At 33.6% G+C, this 13,997-nt stretch overlaps 1 protein-coding gene across 2 annotated transcripts; it reads right to left on the minus strand.

Moving 5' to 3' along the window:
* Positions 1 to 13,821, minus strand: LOC141460053 (uncharacterized). Of its 2 annotated transcripts, XM_074139696.1 has the most exons (5): positions 13,629 to 13,820; positions 10,188 to 10,211; positions 5,563 to 5,592; positions 4,470 to 4,781; positions 1 to 1,021 (listed from the first exon to the last, which is right to left on the minus strand). In XM_074139696.1, the coding sequence occupies exons 1-5, from the start codon at positions 13,699 to 13,701 to the stop codon at positions 927 to 929; spliced, it is 534 nt and encodes a 177-aa protein (XP_073995797.1). In that variant the 5' UTR covers positions 13,702 to 13,820; the 3' UTR covers positions 1 to 926. The 2 variants fall into 2 exon arrangements, with proteins under 2 accessions (XP_073995797.1, XP_073995798.1); XM_074139697.1 differs by lacking the exon at positions 5,563 to 5,592 and having other exon boundaries at positions 13,629 to 13,821.
* Between the last annotated feature and the right edge of the window lie 176 nt (positions 13,822 to 13,997).

Here is a 13,997-nt window from a genome sequence, read left to right on the forward strand (position 1 = left end):
TTATTTTTAGTCTTTATTTACATTCTAAAACCTTTAAATTATAAATTGCCATTTATATAAGATCTCAGAAGCGAAATAATCATTGCACCACTTATTGATCTATTAAAAATTAAAGTAAAATATTTATTGCATTTTTTTTTTCTTCTTAAATGTTGACATTTTTCATTTGTAATAAGCATATAAATAAATGGCACCTGCATTTTTCTTAAAAAATTTTGATAGCAGCGAATCATAAATAACTTAATGGTTAAGTTAAAGACTAATTGAAAATGATCACACAACAATTTATGAAAAAAGATTTGTAAACCAAAGAATGTGTTGTTGTAAGATAATGATTATATTTAATTCTAATAGCGATCAATTAATTTTTTAGTCAAGCTTAGAAATGTACAGCATAATCATAATAAAAGCTTAAAAACTTGCTTTTATTTTTATATTTTCCTAATGTCAAATTATCACAGATACCTTACAAAATAGACAGGCACCTTTTACAAAAATAATAGTGAGCCGCCGAATATTAATAAAGGAAAAAAATAGTTGCTAAATCATCAATAATAATGTCCTTCCGTTCTTACAACTTTATAACTATATATTTAAGATATTTAACCGTATAAATTTCTAAGCATTAAATTAAATTTGATTATTAAGGCTTAAAAATAAAAGGTTTCTCCAAAATTTACAATTCTGGTTTACCATTAAATACCGAAAAAAAATCAAGGAAAACAACTCAATTAGAAAAATACTGAACTAAGTATAATTATAATGTGAGAATTTTAAATTGATACATTTTGTTTAACTGTACAGTAGTTTCCAAAATATATATATATTATATGTACATACAGTAAAATTGGAAAATGAACAATTTAGCAAGGTTCAAATATTATGAATGCAAACATAAACGGACGGGTATAAGTTTAAAACATTTCTTAGAGTGTATGGTACACATTTTCTTGTCTTGACATATAGAATTTCCATGAAAGAAATCCTATTGCAACCAAGCCTAGTCCAAGAGAAAAGCCACCTGAAAATAAAAAAAAAAGTTAAAATTGTGAGAAATGTAGACTATTACATGCATAGTAATTTTTTGCACTAATGGCCTTTAAAGACATACATCAATCTCTTCCCCTTAAGTAAGCTAGAAAAACTTCCAACTGATTCAAAACGATAATTTTGGGGCACATTTATCACTCCCTAATTACAGTCAAGCCTCCCATAAAGGACACTCTCACTAGCGATTACCTCCATTTACGGAAATTTTTTGGATATCCCCATTTTGCCCCTATACACTTTTTGCATAAAAGAACCTCCGTCTAACGGACACTCTACATAGCGACCGCGGACATTGATTTTGGGGAACGGATTATATGTTTCACCTCCCACCAACGACCACCTTTTTATTAGAAGTTCGTTTGACGCGGTGATAAAAATAGTTATCCCCTCTCAAGTTTTTTTTTTTTTTTTCTAAAGTTTTCTATATACTCATACGTCTTATACATCATTATCATTATTAGTAAGCTCAAACATCTTGTACCAATTTAATCATTTTTCAATATAACTTTGGACGAACAATATTATTTTTTCAGTTATGTCTCTCAAACGAAAGAAGAGAAAATAAATGGATACTTTGCAAAAACCAAATCGAGCCGTCGTCAACTTGCCGAAAGGTTTGTTCTATTTTTCTAATAATAGATGATAGTATGATGATAATTTTACCATAAATTATTATTGTTACGAATAAATGTGGATTATTATAAAAATTATTAATTAAGTCAATAATACTCGTATGTAGTTTTTTGATAAATTTTTTGGATAATTAAGAAAAAACTGATGCATATCATATATAGCTAAATAATTATGCAATTATGTACGTTTTAAATATATTAATAATAAACAATTTTTAAATAGATGTTTGAAAAAAAAAAACTCATATTTTTTCATTACGAAACTTGCCTACACTCCTTCTAACGACTACCTCCAAACAGCGGCCACTTTGCTTTCCCCCGCCAGTGCCCGTTATTGAGAGGTTCGATTGTAATTACATTACTGAGGTGTTTTGGTACCCTATTACGAATCAATAATCTTTACGAATTATAAATTCTCAGTAAAACTTACAATACATAAAAAATATTACAAATAGAAAATTGACTAATATGGGTTGTGCCAAAACTATTAATCATATATTACAAACCAAATTCTACAATTAAACACCTCATCCAAGTCAATAAAAGTAACCGTTTACCAATCAGCACTTCAAGTTTACAGGAAGTCGAGAAAATTCCGAGAAAAAAAAAACGAAAATTACTCTTCAATGCTACACTCCATTTAATAGATGTTCTTTAAACAAGTAATTATAACAATGCTTTAAATGTACTTCGTAGTATCTAACAGGTTCTTTATTAGGTATTACAAAAATTTTGAAGATGTAGCCAACTTAAGAAATACAAAATAATTATATTTTGACTTTCTTGAGACCTAACACCATCTTTAACGTTCTTAAACAAATATTCACTTAGAAAAGCACTCTTAGTACACCTTAATAGCTAACTTACTGGAGATGTCAGACAACAACGAAACCAGATTTTTGATAACAACAGTCAACTTAAACATTATAATCTCTTTTCCTGTCTTTTTATCCCACTTAAGTAACAATTTCTGGCATACTGGGCCTTGCGCTTCACACAATATTGATACCTTTACACTTGGACTCAATTAACGAATTGAGATTTGTTCATGTTCCAATGAATGCTACTATACCGCTTTTACACTCAATTTTTTCATTCTTTCTCTTTTTCTTGGTAACTCTCTTTACTAAATTCACAGCTACCTATCGGCAACATGTAAATTTGATTGCTTGTAATAAATAAACAAAATAAGTTGAAGGAACTGAACGTTGATTGATTCATTAATCGATAACCAACATGAGTCAACTAACTCAGGATGCCGATGAAGTAAATTCAAAGGTTACCCTATTCTATCATGCGATTAGATGATCGCAAGGCCAACGACGCTTCAGCCTTCGGGGAGGATTCGAGGGAAGAGTAGTTTGGGACCAGTTGAGTACGTGTGGGTTGAGTGTTGGCAAAGTTGGGAATGAAATTTAGTGTAATGGGATATGGCTAAATCAAGAACAATAAAGATTTTTGGGTTAGTTTACTCTTTCAGGCTGATCTACAACGCGACGAACCACCATCAAAATTAATTAGACAATATTGGGCGGTAAACGTTTAGATACGAATAAACAAAACTATTGACAATAGCGAATTGCAGGGCCTCTGATGGCATTGATACTTCACTTGACATCCTTTACGCCAGGGGTGGCCAAGAAGTCGATCGCGAGGCCAGTTTTGGTCGATCGTCGATCGCTCGCAATGTCTGGGGTGGTATTCCGTGTACCATGGACTTTGAAGCGATTGTAGAAGACAAAGTTTCTAGCAATAGTTTAATGCATTCTGGGAAGCTAACGAAGACTAAACAACATTCTGTCCTGACTGATTCCCATACTGAAGACTCATTATTATTACACCTAATTCCTTGGTTAGAGACATGCAAACTCAGTCTTCCCATTAATGTTAAGACAACAAAGTAAATTCTAAATCTGTCTTTATCTGTAGCTACTTTGAATTAATAAATATTGTTAATAATTAATTATCCATGTTCTTTTAATTCCCCTGGATGTGAGTGTTTTGGCCCTTTAAATAATTATTGTTGTTGTTTTTCACGTAGGTAGATAAGCCATATATCTATATTTCAGTACGAGGTGTACTCAGCGAGCTATTGATAGATTAGAAAAAAGTAAGTCATATTATTCTTTCATGATAAATTTTCCTGGCCAAAAAAATACCGAAAATGAAATATTAAAATCAAACTATCAGCCATACTGTGCATTTTTATAACAACTTTTTCATATTTACGAACAAATAGTACAACTTGTACATTGCAGTTGATAAAAAAATTAAATTGCATTTTAAGTTAGTAAAAATCTACCTTGAAAAAGTGTCGGAAAATAGAATTTTGTAGGTACCGCATGTACGGAATGCTGCTATCAAAAGTTGGGTCTGGAAATTTATTTTCTTCATGAGCCTATATCTCGAAAACTTAATAAGCGATTTAAAAAATAATATATTTTACTTATCTACCCATACCTCGCTGGAATGCACCTTATACTGAAACACAGTCTCTAAACATAGTATGCAATTCACACCCCTTCTTCCCCCTTAGACTACGCCTATGACAATAAGTCGATCGCGACACACTTTTAAGATAAAAAGTAGATCTTATATACAGAAAAGTTGGCCACGCCTGCTCTACGCAGTCGTTCATAAAAAGTAAAGAATTCACTACTTCTTTCGGGATACACTCCAACATTTATGAGATCCCCGCCATTAGATGTGACCTCTGTTTGTTAAAAATGGAAAATTTTCAGTAATTATGAGCATGATTTTAAAGAAAAAATAAATACATTGACTTACCCAAGAAACTAAATGCATCGAATTTCCTATCCGAGGGGTAATCAGGTTTCATTGTAGTGTGTATTGGTTCTAAAGTACTTGTATAAATCGTTGTTGATACTGTAGTTGGCACTGTAGACGTCTTTGCAGTAGTGGCCGGGGTGACAGTTGTAGTAGTATTTGGAGTTGTAGGAGATGGTTTTGGAGCAACTGTTGTTGTTGTTGTTGTGGTAGTATTCGGGGCGACGGTAGTAGTGGGAGCCACAGTTGACACATTTGGACTCACTGTAGTTATCGGTTGAACACTCGTGGAAGGTTCACTTGTCGATGTCACTGAAAAGAAAATTGTATTTTAATTATCCGTTCTAACCTGGAAGCTTGTCGTAACAACACTTTTCCTTAAGTTCATTAGGCCATTAAAACTGAGCCTATTAATTCATTTATTAATACAACACTATAAAAACAGCTTATTTAACAATAAATGGAGAACCTTCTGTAACATCCATTTCTCTGCACTTAATAAATTGAGCAAAGTTAAATAATTACTAAATTATTACAAAGTTAGTTAATAATTAAGACAATAATGAATTATTTATTTCATTTATGAGTACAAATACTAAACACTGTTTATCCATGAGAAGATAAGCAATGTGTCACCTAGTGTAGGGGTCGGCAACCCATTTTAAGTAGAGAGCCATTTCTCCTTAAATAATTTTAATAAATCTTACCAAGAGCCGCAAGGATGATAGTGTGAACAACTCTGAAGATCATTTGTATTCACAAATTATTATTTTATGATATTCAATAACATTTAAACGTTTTATACATTTATTTTCACATATTGCAAAGTAAGTAAACAAATTACGTACTTTATTTTAATATAATTCTATTCCAATTACTAACCTATCATATTTAAAATTCATTTCGAAAAAATATCTTTACTTTAATAAATGAAATTTTCATTTTCTTTCAACAAAATCAAAATATACGATATATTTTGGACAGGCAATTTGGATAAAAGAGCCGCATGCGGCTCGCGAGCCGCAGGTTGCCGACCCCTGACCTAGTGAGTAGCAAAAAGAAAAGTAAAAAGCGTTACAAAAACTTAACTTACCAATGGGCGGTGGCGGTTGAGGTGGAAAATCTAAAAAAAATATAAAACTCAAACCATAAGTGTGAATGAAATGTCTAAAAGATTAGTGAATAAAAACACAAATTATCTGTTAGTTTTACAACCCGATGTTGATCAATAAATGTAAAAGGGTATTAAATATGTAATAAAAAATGATTCGCAACTAAGATCCCCAAAAAAACAAAAAGAACTAAAAAAAAAATCTTTCGATTTAGCCAGCATTCTCAGAAACTCCACAGAATATCCATATATCAAACTTCTTTTTGAAATATTATTAACTTTAATCTGCTAAAAGTCGAGTTGGCTGAAGTTTAGCTTGTAATTCTTCATAATGATACAACGATTTTCCTCAATAACCTAGCTATATGTAGCATTCTTCTAGGGTTGTCCCCTTCACAAGCAGAAAGAATCTGGGTGGATTGGAGCAACCAACTTTGGAGGGAGTTACCATCCCCTTGTACATGGAGGCTAAGGATCTTGGGGTTATCTTCGATAAAAGGCTCACATGGAACTCGCACCTAAATATGATTTCCCACAAGGCAAAGGTTTCCTTAGGATACTGTAAAAGGCTGTGTGGAAAAAGTTATGAATTAAGCCCTAGGATGACATTCCGGATCTATAAAAGTATAATTAGACCCATGGTGTCACACGGGGCGGTGGCTTGGTGGGTGAAAACCTTGCAGGTGGGTGGGGTCCGGGCACTCAGTGATATTCAAAGGCTCGCTTGCTTGGGTGCCACTGGGTATAGGGGAGGATTTCCCCTACTGCGGCCTTGGAGGTTTGTTAAATCTGAACCCCATTACTCATATATATTCAATGCGTTGCAAGGGCCGTTGTTATTAGGCTCATGAAAGGACAAGCTCCTATTACCGTTAGGAAAGGAGGAGCGTATCAAGAGTTATACGAGGAGCTAGAGGCCGACCCTATTCTGGGCCTGCCTTCGGATTTTATGACTTCCAAATATAACTTCGATCATCCTTTCAAGGTCTGTATTGGAGACCAGGAGGCTTGGAGACGTGGACCCCCCAGTGGTGAGAGATTCAATGTGGTACACTGATGGCTCCAAGATGGAGGAGGGTGTGGGAGCGGGAGTGTACGGGGTGAAGCCAAAATGTAGCTTTTCGGTTAGCCTAGGGAAACTAGCTACAGTTTTTCAGGCTGAGCTAGCTGCAATTAGGTTCTGTGCTACGAGATTAATGGGCGAGGAATTATTAATTCTAAGGTCGTAATTTTCTCGGATAGACAGGCTGCTCTACGAGCTTAGTTCCTACCAGGTCGTGTAGGCTGGTTTGGGACTGTCTAGATGCCCTGAAGGAAATTAGTGACCAAAATAAGGTCTTTTTGGTTTGGGAAACTGGTCATTCAGGATATAAGGGAAACGAAGTGGCAGATTTATTGGCCCGGGAACGCTCTACGGTACACTTCGTTAGCCCGGAGCCCTGTTTTGGGGTTCCGAAGTGTGTTAAGACTGTGCAGAATAGGTCTCAGGAGTGGTGGCTCGCCACCACTGGGCAGAGACAAGCGCAGGAGTTAGAGGCTATTCGCCGAGGCTGACTGCAGAATTAATCCGTCAAGGCCGTAGGGCTATAATGATAATTGTAGGACTACTAACTGGCCACTGCCGGCTTAGAAAACACATGCATCGCATGGGCCTGGCGGATCATAGCCTCTGTAGGTTCTGTCAGGAGGAGGAGGAGGAACGGCACTGCACGTGATGTTTTTTGTGTTGTGTTCGTGTTGAGGGGCTCATGTGGCTAAAGATGTTACTTCTTGGGGAGGAAAAACCAAGGCCTGTGAGCTTTACACAAGAGTCGCTCTCCGGAATTAAGAGTCTGATCAAAAGGACGGGTCTGGAGTGGGAGCTTTAGAGTGAGGGGAACCGCAATAGATCTAAAGGGGTCGCAGTGGCGTAGGCCCTGAGGCCACCCTAGTCTAATCTAATCTATGTAGCATTCTTTGATAAATCAATGTAAATTCGAAAAAAATATTCTAGGTTTTTAGAGGAGGAGTTTTATTTTGCTTAGCAAGAGTATGTGAAATCCTCTGCATACAATCTGATAGCCTTCACTCTACCGATCGATAATTATCAGTTTTGATAGCAAATTAAAAAAAAAAAAATACGTGCACATCTATTATAAATGTACATACCTTGGTGTTACTTTACTATTTTACTTTTACTGTTCGCACGATTCCAATAAAATGGGTTACATAAATTGCCTAGCGTTACAACCCTACAACGACAAGGCTGTGTCATACATGACCCCTACGTTCTTAGTTTCAGCGCATGCGAAGGTAAAATGGTAAAATGGACAGCCCTTTCGCGTTCTTTACCCTCTTATTCAGTCATAAATTAAGTGACAAGGTCATTTTACCTGCTTTCCATGCTTTACTTGATCTCCTAGTAGATCTCACACTTGACCTGCCTTGTTCTCTAAGTTACAACTTCATGAATTTTTCTGGGACAATGGATGTGTTATTTAAAACTGATGAAGAGATCAGGAATGAATTTTTAAGATAAGAAGAATGTGACGATAGTATAAGTGAGTAGGGAAGTGAATCAGAAGATGACGTTCTTCCAAATGATAGCTATGAAGAGGATGATGCATCATATCAGGAAGATTATGAGGTAAATTTCGATAATATGGAAATAAATGATGACTTAAATTTCTTTATGGGTAAAGATTTGGAAACAATGTGGATAGATAGACCACTTTCTATTCTAGCAGATATTCCAGGACTCTAAGCAGGAATCTTGTAACCCAATTACCTGGGCCAAAAGGAAGAGCCAAGAAGCTTCACCAAGTTGAGGAGATTGTTCTTTTATTCGTTACTGGTAATATACTTGAATTGATTATAGCTTACACTAATGAAGAAATAGGAAGATTGTCATCAAAGTACCAAACAAAACAGTGGTATATTTTAAAAATTGATACTGTAGAGTTAAAAGCTGTCATTGGTTACTTACTATGTCTGGTGTCCTCAAGTATGCGCACTTGGCTAAAGAGGACATGTTCTCTCGCGTTTGTGGCCATTATTTAGATGTGTGATGTCCAAAAATAGATTCGACTTTATATTGAGAGCCGTAAGATTTGACCCAAAACCCACTTGAGAACGGAAAAAAGAATCCGACAAATTCGCAGCGTTCCGAGAAATTTGGACGTTGTTTGTGCAGAATTGCAAAAACATCATCTGAATACGTTACAATAGATGAATTCACTGCTGAGTTTTAGAGGTAGATGTCCATTTAAAATTTACATGCCTCAAAAACCGAGGTGTGAGGCAAAAACAAACTACTTTTGTGATTGAATACCTTATTTGGGTAAGGAACCGAAGAGGAAGAAGACTGATCTACGGATGCCTAATCAATACTGTCTGGAGCTCGCTAAACCAATTTCCGGTACTAACAGAAACATTACAACCGATAATTGGTATAGTTCTTGTGAATTAGCTGAGGAACTTGGCAAAAAGCATCCAACTATTGTTACGGTAAGGAAACATAAGCCCGACTTTCCTCCTCAACTCTTAAATAGTAAACGTCCTTTGGAACGTCTTATGTTCATTTACGAACCAGAGAAAATTATGGTTTCACACATTCCAAAGGCAAACAAGAATGTTATTCTACTGTCATCCACGCATTCGACTGGTGAAATCGATACCAAGACAGAAAAACCAGAAATCATATTATTCTACAATAAGTTCAAAGGCGGAATCGATGTTTTTTGATAAGTTGTGTCATGCTAAAACAACCACTCGAAAAACGAAACGATGCCCGTTAAAGTTTTTTTTTTTTTTTGGAATGTTGGACGCAACAGTTTTGAATGCCTTTAGTAATTTACAAGTTGAATGATGCTCATGAATCTGAGAGCAGGTATAATCGTGCAAATTTTTTTGAAAAATTTAGCAAACGCTTTGGTAAAACCATTACATGGAGCAACGAATGTTGAACAAATATCTACCGAAAATCCTTCGTGTTGAAATAGTCTTGGGGAAGAAAATGGATGATTTTCAACAGCCTGCAGTGTCTGAGTCTCTAGCAGACCAGGAAAGTGTGCATTTTGTGATTATAAGAAAAATGGAAGAGGTACCCGACATTGCTGTAAGTGTCAAAAAAGTATCTGCGGTGAACGTATTAGTTACTACGGTTTCCTGAATGCTTTGAGATCAGGATTCATCCAGCCAATTATTTGCTACATTTGCACAATTGTGTGTTGATACATGATTTTCCTCATACAGTGATTCAATTTTTTTCATTCTAATTTTTGATTGTAGTACATTTTTGTTTTTTTTTGTTGTATGCGTTTGGCAAATAAATTTTGTTTCGTATCAATTACCCATAACACATTTATTTAGTCACATGAGATATACTTCTAAACCCAATAAATGGTTGGTTTAAATCATAAGTGTTGAAAAAATGAAAAAGTTGAGGTAAATGTCATGTAAGGCACCTATTTGCTAAATTTGCCCCACGACACAGCCTTGACGTTTTAGGGTTAATAAAATTCAATTCAGTTATAAAAGTAAGAATAAGAAAAAAAAAGCTATGGCGACAAAGGTAAATAAAATTAAAAAATATTTTAAAAAGTAAATTAAATTAAAATCGAACTTACCAACAGGCGCCTGGGACGGAATTTCTGAAAAACAAATAAACAAAATCAATATTTTAATTTAAAATCACAAATGTGAAAAAAATTACCATAAAATCTGTGAAAATTAAAACGTCATTTATTATTTTTATAACCCTGTAGATAAATAAAACAAGAAGGAAAGTAAATAATGAGTATGCAAATACTCAATAAATATTGAGAGCACTGCTATCTTCTCTTCATCTAATCCTAATGAAATGATGCTGCGAAAAAAAAAAGGAACTTTAGAAAGGATGTCGTTTATTGCGTTCCTAACCAGTTTCGGGCATTCAGATTGATTCATCGTCAGATGCTTTAATTTTTGGAGGGCGCTCATATTGTCGATCAAGTTGTAAAATAAACATTTATTAATGGCTGTGAGTTCGGCTGTAAATACTGAAAATTGAGAACAGGTGTCAAATTGGGAATCTTAGACTGTCCTCATTTTTAATTCCATCAGAAGTACATGAATTAAGGAAATTTGGTATCAAGTTTAGATAGGTAGTTGAGATGTGGTACTCTTTGAATTAATAAAAAGTAAAGTAAAATTAAAGTAATCGCCAATTTTTTCAGGCGGGGCTTAACGTCCATCTACCAATTAGGTGTCGTGGACGGAGGCGACTAGCAAACATACTTTACTGTAAATTTCTTTTATTAACCATTAAATAAAATCCAAGGCCTAAAGACCGGGAATCGAACCCAGTACCACAATGCATATTAGCTTTGCAGGTCTCGCCTCTAACCGCTCGGCTACCGTGGCGCCCTGAATTAATAAAACCAGAAACATCATCACTGATTTATTGAACTCTGCCGCGTTAGTAACTTTGAAAGCAACAACCGTGTCCAACAATTGTCTGCATACATAAGCATAGGGTCGGGATGCAAAAAGTTTTCAGAAGCCATTTACAGATGACTTAGGCAATAATTTCGATGGATACATAGCTGAAATGATGGGGGCTTTTAAAAAATTGGAACGAAAACATTTTTTATTGTCATTAAAGTGGCACCATTAACGCAAAATTTCGAATTGTGAGAATCTGTCATCCCATCCAAGTGATGAAGCTAGCTGCTTGCTCTTAAGAAAAATAGGAGCGTTGAACTGCTCTTACGGCCTCATCAGCAATGAAGAGGCAGGCCGTATTATTAAGATAAGCTCGAGTCGCAAATTCGATGTCGCTTAACAGTGAAGTTAAAGCGAAAGTGCACCACGATAACACAAGCAAGTAATTGTAGTATAAAATGGCAATCCATAAGCATACGGGTCCAGAGCGACTTAAGTGGCTGTTTTCGGCTTATAATCAGACAAGCATGTCCACTGAAGGGATTAGTCTAATCCCTGGTAAAAATACTTCATTTTTACTCCACTGGTGTTTTAAACATTACAGAAGATACAAAAAGGTAATTAAAACCAGGAAAAGAACGCCTTTGAAGCAAAAGCAAAAGTTTTCTAACGGCCACACCCATTATAATAATTTCTGCTCTTAACCTTGCTCCAAATACAAAACAAGTCTCAACACTAATATTTGTTTAATTTTAAAACAGAATTTTCAAGTTAATATTAATTAGATTTAATAAATCTTGGATTGAACAAAATATGAATGTTTCGGTAATGAGAGTAAAGAAAATTGTGCTAATACATTGCTCATACCTCGGACGAGGTTAGGTCCTAAACGACCGAAAAAGTAAAGTAATGCCCAATTAAGTATAATTACCTAAAATACAAACTATAAATTTCTCTCATAAACCATAAAAAAAGAGCCTAGACTTGCAACCGAACCTAGTATCACAATATATCAAAGCTTCTTACCGTTCGGCTACCGAGGCTCTTGACTTACTTCATTAAAACAACGGAACCCTATACTTCGAAAATGTTAAATTTTCTGAAATATCCAAGATAGCCTAATCTTAAGTTCATTTATTTTTACTAAAGGCAAGTTAATAAAGAAATATCTTATTTTTTACATATTAGTATGATTAGAAATTGACAGAAAATAAAAATATTTATTTTATTTTTTTATAAAATTATTTAATTGTATGATTTTCCAAATAGCAACCCTCTTTTTTTTCTATATTATGAAAATATGAATAGTAATTTAAAATAAATTAAGCACCTTTAAAACTGATTTGAAAACAATATACGTATATCTGTTACAATTTTGACCAATAGATGTTTGAAAACAATGTTAATTATTTCCAGACCAGAAGAAATTAATTATAAAAAAGAAGAAATGAATAATAATAAAAATAAACTAATTTACTCTTCTCATTAATACTAAATAATATGTTATTATTGATAAGAAGGCATACAAGGCTTTTACGTGCCTTTTAGGATTTTACGTGCTTCTTTTAATTCTGTTTCACTGCATACTAGTATTTGACAGAAGCATCATTTTGTTTTTTTAAATTCCTGTTGTAAAATAGCAGTAAACAATCTAAAAATAGTTATTTTATACACATGAATCGGTTACATAAAAAATATTCTTTCAGCTAATGCATTTAAGATCATAGAATAATAACATGTTCACCGTAATTGATAGTATGGATAACTTAACATTCTTATGGCACTTTCTCAAAGAAACGTGAAAATAATGTATTTTTGATACACTATCACTATAGATTTCAAAAGTTTTAAGCAACGAAATTATAAAACAATAATGGGTACGTTTAAATTAATACTAATTATTATTTAGGTGAGCAACAATTGTTAAGAATATCTAAGTATGAAAAATATAACTATTGAGGTTTAAAATTTAATGAGGCATGTATTCTTCAATTAAATAATATATTTAACAAATAAAGAATTGCTGATTTTTTTTATTTTTTTTAAGTTATTCCAAGCTAAATATAAAATATTTGCTTCATTTCTGCATTTAATAAGCTGAACGATTAATAAAAGAAGGGAAAATATCAAGACGTCAACATTAAAAATTATAAAAATATTAATATATTTTCATATTAATCAAGATCAAAGGTTAAATTAACCTTCAACAGAATTACTTAAAATTTCATTACACGTCAGTCAAGTTAATAAAATAAGTTAGATTTGACGATAATTACTGCAATAAAAGTAAAAGTTAAGTGCCAAATATATTATGTGGCTTTATAAAACGTATCTGAAACACTTATTTTAAAATATTTAGATTATGTCAAACTGGACAGACACCCTTGTAATTCTATTTTCTAATTTTCAGTCTGCAGTAAATTACATACATCTCACTGTGCAGATTAGTTTTTCTATAAACAGTATTTGTTCCACAAATTTATTAATTATTAAATCATCTTAAGCTAATGGTTTTTTAATGTTTTTATTAACACAAATAAGATCTCATGCGTATAATAGCAACTGGCTTATTAAAAGTATTAACGATTCAGATAGGTTACATAAGGCGTTCTAGCCTCTTTGAAATAAAATAAAATAAATCTAACCTGCTGCAAAAGTAAACGTAGCTCCAATAAATAAGAAGCTAAAAATTAGAACAGATGCAATAAAACGCAACATTTTAGTATCGTTAGAACCCTAGATAATGACGTACGAACTGTAAGAATATTCAGCTTCAACAAAATTAAAACGCAACACAGAAGCACACACTTGCCTGCAAGTAAATGACGTCATATTAATGGCTGATAATCTGCACTGTAGTTGATAACGTAACAAGTTATTTTTGCTGCTATAACTAATATTCGATTCTTTGGCAAATAAACCGAGATGAAATTTTAGTAATTATATATTTATCTTTAATTTTCAATAGTTTTTAATATTTATGTTCAAAAAAGGACAAAGCCTTATAGATTACT

Source organism: Rhodnius prolixus, unplaced genomic scaffold (genome assembly GCF_049639745.1).
Source record: "Rhodnius prolixus isolate KJV_2025 unplaced genomic scaffold, Rpr scaffold_1, whole genome shotgun sequence".
Taxonomy (NCBI): Eukaryota; Metazoa; Arthropoda; class Insecta; order Hemiptera; family Reduviidae; genus Rhodnius; species Rhodnius prolixus.